Source organism: Chaetodon auriga, chromosome 6 (assembly GCF_051107435.1).
Source record: "Chaetodon auriga isolate fChaAug3 chromosome 6, fChaAug3.hap1, whole genome shotgun sequence".
Classification (NCBI taxonomy): Eukaryota; Metazoa; Chordata; class Actinopteri; order Chaetodontiformes; family Chaetodontidae; genus Chaetodon; species Chaetodon auriga.
The window spans coordinates 8,820,014-8,830,703 of NC_135079.1; the positions used below are offsets into that span (position 1 = coordinate 8,820,014).

The following is a 10,690-nucleotide window of genomic DNA, read 5'->3' on the forward strand; positions in this document are numbered from 1 at the left end:
AGACACTGACATGTGCGCATGTGCGGACCAGATTCCGGGGATGGGTCTATCGATGGAATCAAGATGGCGACTCTGGCGAAAGCGCCAATATATTTACTGAAGTAGATGTCCAAAATTGACCGCGGTAGCGGGTTTTCTCTAGCCCCTAGGGGGTTCCGTGAAACATGAAGACCGGGAGCATGTTTTGGAAGAAGAACTGACCGGAATTAATACCGTAACAAAGTCAGCGAGATGTGCGAGAGCTATGCCCGCTCGCTGCTGCGTGTTTCGGTGGCGCAGATCTGCCAGGCTCTGGGCTGGGATGCGGTTCAGCTCACTGCGTGCGATCTCCTGTCCGATGTGCTGCATCGATATATCCAGCAGTTAGCCAGGGCCTGCCATCGGTACTCTGAGCTCTGTAAGTGTTTGGTTTAGTGCCCCGATTACTTTTTTAACGCATAAACTTGAAGCAGTCGATCACGTTGTTGTTGACTGGTCCTGTAAGTGGCGCCCCCTAGCAACGGTTGATGTGTCAGAAAGTACAGTACCGACATGGCTAAGCAGCCTCCATGTAGTATTATTATTATTGTGGCTATGATGCTGTCCAGCTGTGGTCATCACATCGTGAGTAGTAGATGTCACATGCTTTAGCACCTAAGTTTTGTCTTATCTGTAAAAAGATTAAATCAGTCTGGTACCTGTTGAGCATTACTTCTTGCTTCAGGTTGAATGTCAGCATCAGTCAGGGCGCCTCCTTGTATGTGCAGCACAATCACAAGAATGTAGTCCAGCTTTTCTTCCAGACTAATATCAACCCTAACATTATGGTTTAGTTAACAAGAGGCATGCTCAGTGTGTGCTGAGGTTTAATGGCTTGTTTTGATGCTGTATTTCAGATGGAAGAACAGATCCAGTCCTGGACGATGTCAGCCAGGCCTTCAGGCTGCTCGGGGTGAGTCTGAGCGAACTGGAGGACTACGTCCACAACCTGGAGCCTGTGGCCTTCATCCATCAAACACCGATCTTTCCTGTTAGCAAAAACAATGTGCTGCAGTTTCCTCAGTCCGGAGCCCGAGATGCAGAGGAAAGGAAGGATTACATTCCAGATTACTTGCCACCCCTTGTCTCCTTACAAGAAGGTCAGTGCATAAATGGCTGTATGAACATCTGTATGTGTGTGCGTGCATGTGTTCAGTGTTTCCCGCAGATCGATAGACAGCATGTTTTCAAGTGATGCACAGTTGATAGAATATACATAATATACCTGCCAGTATTGGGTACAGCTATCTAAAACTGATTTATCATATGTTCATGGTGGCTATAATGATCTGTTTTTATTGTTATTTCATGTGTTTTATCCACTGTTTATATCAATGAGGGTTGACTAGATCTTAGAACACCTCCCAGCATGGTACATGCCAGAAAACAGATTAAGACAGTTGTCTAATTGCTTTACCACTTTTTTGTTTACTCTGTACTTTCGTTTGGGTCATTTCATGGTTTTGATGTCTTCAGCACTACTGTACAATGCAGAAAATGATAGAAATAAAGAAAGAGCATTGAATGAGAAGGTGTATTCAAGCATTTGAGAATCCTTGGAGATTAATTCAAAACTGTACTCAACTCATTGTTTGTCCCTTTCCTTTCTAGAAGAGGAGGAGGAGGAGGTCCTTGCTGACATGGGCACCTCAGCTGAAGCCATGCAGGTGGCACTGGAAGAGGATGAAGAGGAAATGGACGAAGATGAGACGGTCAACGATGAGAACCATCCACTGAAGAGGCACCTAGACAGTCCTGATGCAGCTATGGGTATGATGCCTACCTCCAAGAGACCACGCATGTACCCTGGCCTCAGCCCAGAATGGGGGGTTGAGCCGCGGGAGCCCCTTACCTCTCTCAACCCTCAACGTGTTCCCCCAGGCATGCTGCCTTCTCATGATAGCCTTGACCCCCTCTCACCTGAAACACCCTCTGGAGCCCTGCCTTCCTTCAGACCTCTGCCAGTTGTACCAAAACACTCTGATCAAAAGGGCCTCACCACTCCAGGAAGAAAGCCCAAGGTCTCATCCCCTGGCAGACAACGGACTAAGTCCCCAAAAGGGGTCATTCCTGTTCCAGTGGGCAGTAGTCCCATCCATTCTCCAAAACCGTCTAAAGAACGGAAGAAATCCCCAGGAAGGACGAAGAGTCCTAAAAGCCCCAAGAGCCCAAAGATGGGCACAGCCAAAGCATCCCAACCCCAGAGCAAGACAGATGCTGTGCATAAGCTACCGCTGTCTGCGCTGAGTGAGAGGATGGGAAAAGAGAACATCCATATGCGTCTTAATGTAGAGGACAGAGAGTTAGCTGAGGGCCCCTTCAAGAAACTAGAGCCCGATAACACAGCTATCGATGACTCCATTGACGCTGTGATTGCCAGAGCGTGTGCTGAACGGGAGCCTGATCCTTTTGCGTTCTCCTCGGGCTCTGATTCGGACAGCAATGGGTTCTCCAGCCCCAGGAGGCTGACCATCATGGAGCCGTCTACACCTAAAATCCTGATCGGGGCGAGCAACTCTATAAAAGACACGTCGACACCACTTCACGTACAGGCACACGCAGGCATAGGAAATTGGACTATGGATGATTCAATCAATGAGGTGATCCGAAAGGTCAACCAGGGGGGTCCGTCCGCACCCCCGCCAAACCAAGGAGAATACGTGTCCTCAGGATCGGCCTCACCACCTACTCCTGAACCTCTGCTCAAAGTGTTTGAGGAGAAGAGCAAGATCGCGTCGTCAGTCGATGTGAAGAAAAAGCTGAAGAAGGAGCTAAAAACTAAAATGAAGAAGAAGGAGAAAGACAAGCCGAAAGACAAGGACCGGGAAAAGGACAAGGGCAAAGTGAAAGAGAAGAACAAGGAGAAGAACAGGGATAAAAACAAGGAGTTTTCCAAGGATGGCAAGATGGCCTGGAAGGAGTTTGGACTGAAGGATGTTGAGCTCTTTGCTCAGCGAGACTTTCCTCTGCCCGAGGGTTCCATCAAAATAAAATCCAGAGACGGAGACGCCCCGAAGAAAGAGAAGGAGAAACACAAAGACAAAAAGAAGGATAAAGAAAAAAGTAAAAAGGACAAAGATAAGAGGGACAAGGGTAAAGACCGGAGCAAGGAGGACAGGCAGAAACAATCTGCGTTGGCCCCCTTCGCTCTGGGTGAAGTCCCACCACTGTTCAGCCCCTCTGCCTGCCTGCGCATACCCTCCATGCTTCCGCCTTTGGCCCCGATCCTCCAAGATAAGGACATAAAGAGCAAGGAGAAGGACAAGAAGAAAGACAAGAAGGAGAAGAAGAAAAAGAAAGATAAGGAGAAGGATAAGGAGCGAGAGAAGGCCAAAGAAAAGGAGAGGGAGAAGGAAGAGAAGAGGAAAGAAAAGGAGAGGGAAAAGGAAAAACGAGAAAAGGAGAAAGAGAAAGAAAAGGAGAGAATTCGATTGGAGAAGGTAACTTTTGTTTTGATGTTTTGCATCTTATTATGTGGTGTGTTCAGGGGTCACTGAAATGTATCTGATCCTTCCTGTTTCCAGGTGAAAATAGAGACTCCAGCAGCTTTACCGTCTCCAGTCATCCCCAGACTGACGCTCAGGGTGGGAGCAGGCCAGGACAAAATGTAAGTATTGAATAGATGTTTCTCGTGATATTTCTGGTAATATTTCTTCCATCACCTCTTTGCATTTTATGTGAGGTTATTTTTTTTTTTTCTTACACTGCAAAAGACTTGAAGATGTTTGTTTCTGCAGCAGTATCACAGGGCAGGGCTGGGTCTCAAAGAACAATAAGAAACATTTGAATCAAAAAAAAAATATACAAAGCAGATCTTGAAATGAAGAAGTAAATGTTAGTAAGAAGTTTAAATAGACTCTCACTCTCAGTGGCATGCAGACGTTTGGGCACCCCTGTAGAAGGTGGACTGATCTCCAAACAGAATAAAGTCAAAGTTGCAAAGAAACGTTCTTCACGCGCTCCTCGAAGCAGCTGCCTGGCAAAATTAAAGCGACTGATGCCTACAGAGCAGGAGGTATCTGTAAGAATCTATAAGAAGACAGCAAAGCATTTTCATGGAGCCATTTCCTCAGTTTGTAATGTAATCAAAGAAATGGCCATTAACAGGAACAGTAGAGGTCAAGCTGAGGTCTGGAAGACCAAGAAGACTTTCAGAGAGAACAGTTTGCTGGATTGCTAGAGAGGCAAATCAAAACCTCGGCTGACTGTAAGAGACCTTCATGAGCATTTAGCAAAATGTGGAGTGGTGGTGCTCTGTTCTACTGCGCAGCAACACCTTCATTCATGCAAGAGGCATCAGTAGGAAACTTTTTCTGCATCCTCAACACAAAAATCAGCATCAGAAGTTTGTATTAGAACATCTAAAAAAGCCTGGTACATGTTGGAAATGAGTCCTCTGGACCGAGGAAGTTAAAAGAGTTTAAAATGTGTTTGGAGAAAAAGGGTGTAAGTTTCATGAAAAGAGGGCCTCTGTAACTGTCGAGCATGGCGGTGGATCGATCACGCTTTGGGCTTGTGTTGCAGCCTGCAGCATGAGGAACATTTCACAGGAAGAGGGAAGAATAGATTCAATTAAACACCAAGAAATTCTGGAAGTAAACATCACACAGTCTGTATTAAAAAAAAAAAAAAAAAAAAAAAAAAAAGCTGAAGTTGAAAAGAGGATGGCTTCTACAACAGGATAATGATCTTAAACGCACCTCAAAGTCCACAATGAACTTCCTCAGGAGGCACAAACTGAAGGTTTTGCCGTCCCCCCGACTTGAACATTGAAAATCTGTGGGTAGACCACAAAAGAGCAGCACATCTCACTAGAAACTAGAAGAATGGGCAAAAGTCCCCACAACAAGAACCAAAGGACTCAAAGCTGCAAGAAGTGTTTACAAGCTGTGATAGTAGCTGACCAAATATCTATTTTTTGATCTTCTTCACATGATATAAGTAGCCATAGTTAAGTCTTCTGTGTGTGTGTTAACCTGTATTTGTCTCCATCCATCACCAGTGTTATCAGCAAGGTGGTTCCAAATTCAGAGCCCAAGACGCCAACACCCAAGACCCCCGCCGCCAAGTCTGGACCTGGGAATCGTCCTCGGACGCCCCCACCACCCCCAATACTCTCCCCAATCGTGCCCATTCTGCCCCCGCCCGCCTCTCCACTTCCACCAGCTCCTGCACCTTCATCGTTGCTCTCTCCCGGCCCGATGCTCTCTCCCGCGGCGTCCCTCAAAACACCGGTCCGCAGCGTAGTGACTGAGACCGTCAGCACCTACGTGGTGAGTGCTCAGCTCTGGGCTTTTGTTTGTTGGTACATGCAGTGTGTCATCGAGCAGTGTGTTGCTAAGGCTTTCTGTTAAATTTGCCTAAGATCCGAGATGAATGGGGCAACCAGATCTGGATTTGTCCTGGATGCAACAAACCTGATGATGGCAGTCCCATGATAGGATGTGATGACTGCGATGACTGGTATCATTGGTAAGAGACTTGTTTCCTTGTATTTGCTTTTCTGCTCAGGTTGTGTTTATATGAAGGATTTTAGTTCTGCATAGTTGGTGGTTAAGTTTGTGACCGTCAAATTACAGCCTTCTCTGTGTGTGCCTGTTGAAAATTTGGGTTGTAGTAGTATAAAAAAAGTCATGTGTCGTACAAGACATGCAGATTTTTGTTTTTTATTTTGAAAAATGTAAAAATGATGGCTCAAAAGTTGATTAAGGTAAGTTTATAATGTTTAGAATTTACTTAAATCAACCATTCGTAGTAATCGTTGTACGCTTAATGTTATCCTCAATCAAGATGGGTCGGGTACTGGATAATTCCTGGATAACTGCAGCTTGTCTTTGACTGAAATGCACATGTAAAGGAACAGTGTAGCTTGTTTGAAGTTTCCAGAGACATAATGTCACCAAACTTCAAATCAACAGGTCAACACGCGTTTTTTTTTTGTCCATTCAGATCTTTGTTCAGTGTTACTGAATCTCACAGACAAAACATGATACTTGATACAAATGAGAGACTGAAATGACGTCTCCCATCTCTGGTTCTCGTTTGTCATTTCTCAGCAATTGTTCCCCTGCCAAATCTGTCCAAGTGGAGCTCTCACACTTTTTGCAGTTTGGCCTTCTGACAGTTTCTTTGTGCAGTTCACTTGTACACCACTGTCCTAAGTACAGACAGCTGGACACACATTTGTTAATGATCACATTACTTACAATCCAAAACTAGCTACTCAACAACTTTGCTATCACAGCCAAACATCAAGCAAGTGCAACAACACCAGACAAAACTGAGTAAGCTGGCTAATATTCCACACTAGTCCAGCAGCAAAAAGGCCAGTTCGGCTTCTGTCGTGCAGCCATTTATTTCCTGACACTCTTGCCAAGTAAAGGCCAGACTGATATTTGCTCTTGTCCGGCCTAATGCCTGATCACTGTCTCTTTTTCCTCTTCTTAGCTTCCTCCATCACTGTGCTCTTCAGCCTCTTTTTCTCTGCTATGATGTCAGTAGTAGCCGCAGGACATTAGAGGGAAAACCAGAAAACATCTTCTCATAAAATATGTTCCCGTTTCACCAAAATCAGCGACATAGTTGGTGGTGTGTGATGTAGGGCCGTAGAGAGTTACCGAAGTTTTGCAGAAGATCGTATGCACTCAACCCAAGTTACATCGCGCAACAACAGGGTTTCAGGGCCAGAGTGGGAATGAAAGAGGCACCGTTCTCCCTATTACAAGTCAGTGTACCATCAAAATGATTTCGAAACTGTTATTTTAAGGGAAAACAGAGACATACAGCAATGTTGCTTTAATAATGCCACACAGAGTTCACAATTCGTTATATACCTTGGTTTTGAGATCATAGTTCAGTAAGTGTAAACGGTACAGAACAAATGTCAGCATTCAATGGGGGCTCGTTGGCCATAATTCTTCCTAAATACTGGAATGTTGTCAATAAGAAAAAATAAACAACAGAAATAAGTAGCGCAGATGTCAGTGTTGCTCCATTGTAAGAACCTGACCTATTGATTATTTCTGAGCAGCTGCAGCTCGCCCTCAAATTCTCTATTCTCTGCTGCCACGTGTGGTCCCACATCCACTGATAAACACTCCTTTAGCATTAGTGCTTTGACGAGGTCCAAATCTGCGTGAACGCTGTGGGGGAGCAGGATCTGCCTTTCGGCCTTTTTTTGTCTCCTTCCGTGTTTGAAGTGTTTCCACAGACAAACCCGACTTTGATTAAACAATGTCGGCACGTGCTTATTGTCAGATCTGCTCATCTTCCTCCGTTTTTGCCGTACTTAACCAGGAAGCTGTTAATGCTCCCGTACAGTGTATCTAAATGTCACGGGAGCGTCCTCCATGGCATTCAGCTGGCAGCGGCGCTACATTAGCTTGACTAAAACGGATAACCGGGATAAGCCAACTAGCATGCTACAACTGGTGCACTGCCAAAACTTTCAGGGTAAAACTCGCTCTGTCTTTGGGTCTCAGCTCCTGTGAGTCCAAGGAAATGGCAAACTGAACATCTTGTACTGAAAGGTTTGGGATGAATCCATGTGTCGTTACACCCCTAATATACATGTCATTTGTGTATCATACTGACATATAAAAGCTCTTTTTTTCCAGAAAGTGTAGAATTGGTGAGGTGTCTTGGTTTCTAAGTAATGCTTGAAGCATCTCCATATTTTCTGGAATATGTGTAGGTGGCCTTTAGCAGCATACGTCAGCTTTTCCGTGGCCGGGCGGCTTGACAGGCTCCCCAAGCTTTGATTAACAGCTTGTTCCATTTAAGGCCGAGTATTGAGTTTATTTGATTAGTAATTATTTTGGGCACACTGAACTGAAGAAAGTCTCATACTGAACTGAACGTCCTGTAACGGTCTGGCATCATTTCATGTGGTGTCTCACTCCTCTTAGAAATGTGAAAAATAGCCGCATCGTCGGCATCTCCTCGCTAACCTGAACTCTTCTTCTCTTGTGTGGTCAGGCCTTGTGTCGGGATCCTCACAGCCCCTCCAGAGGACCAGCAGTGGTTCTGTGTTAAATGTTCCAGCAAGAAGAAGGACAAAAAACACAAGAAAAGGAAACACAAACTGCATTAAGGCTATGCAAAAAGCACATATTTTGGACTTTTTTTGGACTTGAAGCCATCATTGAACACTCGTGGCACTGCTGTAAAATAAAAATTAAAAAAAAGTTTCAGATCATGGCTGATACTAACATCTGTTGATTTTTTTAATGATGTCAGCCATGATGCTTTGTGAGTTGGTAAGAAAAAAAAAAAGGCTTTAACCAGCACATATCCAGCCTTAGTTCTCATGTGGGCTCTGTGGTTTTCTCTTTTCACCTATAAATTGTTTGCTCGTTGTTTTGGATGTCCAGTCATTGGAGATCATGACAGTTATGTTTGTATAAGGAGACCATGACGATATGTCTGACATGAAAGCTCAACAAAGCAGAACCAGAGAACAACTAACATCCATCGTCTTTATTTCTGTTTCCTTCTTGAATGACCTCTCAGTCAAACCTTGCCCCGGTTTTCTGCAGTATCACTGAAATGTCATGTATATAATAACGATGGTATCAGGTGTGTATAAATGTGTCAATACCAACTTCCAAGCCAAGTGCATTTTGGATGCTGACTTGTTAAATCCATTTTCAAATATTGGTTTTTAACTCGAATGATTTTCTGTAATTTCTGTACATTTTTTAAATTTAAAGTTTGTATTTTTATTTTTTCTTCATATGGATGGAGTTATACTGTAGCTGTGCTTGTAATGTAATTCATTTCGCTGATATTTCAATATTAAAGATGAACAGTCTGTGTACTCACAGACTTTAAGACATAAAGCTCATTACCATCAAATTTTAGCTGTTTTATGTCGAACCTTTCTTAGCATCCTGGGCAGAATCTCTGTGTTAAACCCTTTTTTCCCCCCCAGCAGCTGTTTCTTTTCATTTGCTTTACATGTAGAATAGATTGAAGTCGTGTTCACAAACCGAGTTTCAGATGTTGGATTTTGTTCCTGCTGAACGACAGCAGTTGAATTTGTCGAAGCAGTTGGTTACAGATCAAGTTCAGGAACCTCCCTTGCAGCAATCTGCGCAATGCATTAGCCTAGATTTTGGGGCTGTTCTGCTGAGTTGTCACACAGCGCTTCACCTACATGTGATATGTGGGAGAGCGCTAGACAGTCACATTGCACAGGGCGACTGATTGTTGATTGTGAGGAGCGGATTTCTTGGAGTGTGTCTAAAAACGTGTCCTGTGCCGTTTGCGGCAGAGTTGTTTTTGCTTTTCCCTCAATGACCACATGGTGTCATTCTTCAAGCAGACACTGGCATGCAGCTCGTGGCATGTATAGACACCACGGCAGGCTCACAGAAAACATGTTTCGCCACATCATGAATGTCAGAAATGTAACAGGTGCCTCTTAGTTAATGCATGTGGAATCCTTACTTTGCAAAGCATGCCTTTAAGTAAAACCAGCCCCAGAAGTGCCATCCTTTATGAGAGAACCTATAGACGACCGTAAACATGAATTACAGCCCCTCAGAGGCAGTTAAGACTTAGATTTCTCTAAAAAAGACTGCACTTTTAGATGGTAAAGTGTGTCTCCCCAGTTACAGATGCCCTATCATTTTTCTGATGCAGGTTTTACATGTCGAATTTTTGCCATTCTTTCAAGACAAATGCGTCTGTGAAAGGTTTGCAGGAGGAGTTCTCTGCTGCTGTTTGTATAGCAGAGGGTTTGATTACCCCAAAAGGTCTACATGTTGATCAGATTCTCTGTGCATCTGTTAATTTTTGGGAACAATAACAGGCCGGTGCAGGCTGACCTTAGTTTGTCGATAGCATAGCATATCAGAAATGCAGTTTGGTGCAAAACTATTTAATGATTTATGAGAAGTGGAGGTACTTTAAAATCAATTCTTTGACAGAGTGATGTGCAGAGCAGCTTCTGTTCTGAATGAGCTGCAGCTGTCAGAGAGCTCTGTGGAAAACCTGAGAAAAGCCCATTAAAGTGCTACAGCCTGCTCGGTAAAAGCATGAATTTGTTTATTAAGTCCTGTTCAGACACAAATTCTCTAATTCTGATGTATTTTTTCTGTGTTAACAAGCTGACTTTTGTCTTGATTGATGTGAATATTTAGATCTGAATCCACCAGGATGCATTTCAGTCCTGCTTTGTTGCAAAAAATTGGATTATTTCAGTTTTACCCTCATTAAATTGAAGGAAATTGTGGCACGCCCGGTCACTAACTTGTCCAATGTCCTTATGTGGTGATCATAGTCACAGAGACAACAGGATTGAACCACAGGCGCTCAGACACTGTCTGCACGACTTCCTGACTCATTCACTTTTTAAACTTGTGAAATATGCCTTTTACTTATTCACCCCTCTCGCTCTCTCTCTCTCCCCATGTCTTCCGATAACTGTAAATCAAAGAGGAAGTTGAAAACATGATGTGTGTCCAAAGCAAAGGGGAACTAAAATGACTTCTGCCCATGCAAAGCAAGCTGACATTTCAATATGGTTTAGCTTCTTATCAGATGAAATGCATTCACTCATGCAAACCCTCATGAAAAGTCAATTCACAGAATTAGTGGGGGGAATACAGTATGTACAATTCAGTGACAATTATCTGCAAATATGTCAGGTTTCAACCAAAACATGCAA

The 10,690-nt window shown here is 43.8% G+C and overlaps 1 protein-coding gene across 1 annotated transcript; it reads left to right on the plus strand.

Moving 5' to 3' along the window:
* The first annotated feature begins 29 nt into the window (after positions 1-29).
* On the plus strand, positions 30-10,268 carry taf3 (TAF3 RNA polymerase II, TATA box binding protein (TBP)-associated facto). The gene is made up of 7 exons (XM_076734084.1): positions 30-397; positions 876-1,118; positions 1,630-3,458; positions 3,543-3,625; positions 5,021-5,291; positions 5,384-5,490; positions 7,996-10,268. The coding sequence occupies exons 1-7, from the start codon at positions 232-234 to the stop codon at positions 8,108-8,110; spliced, it is 2,814 nt and encodes a 937-aa protein (XP_076590199.1). The 5' UTR covers positions 30-231; the 3' UTR covers positions 8,111-10,268.
* Positions 10,269-10,690: the final 422 nt, after the last annotated feature.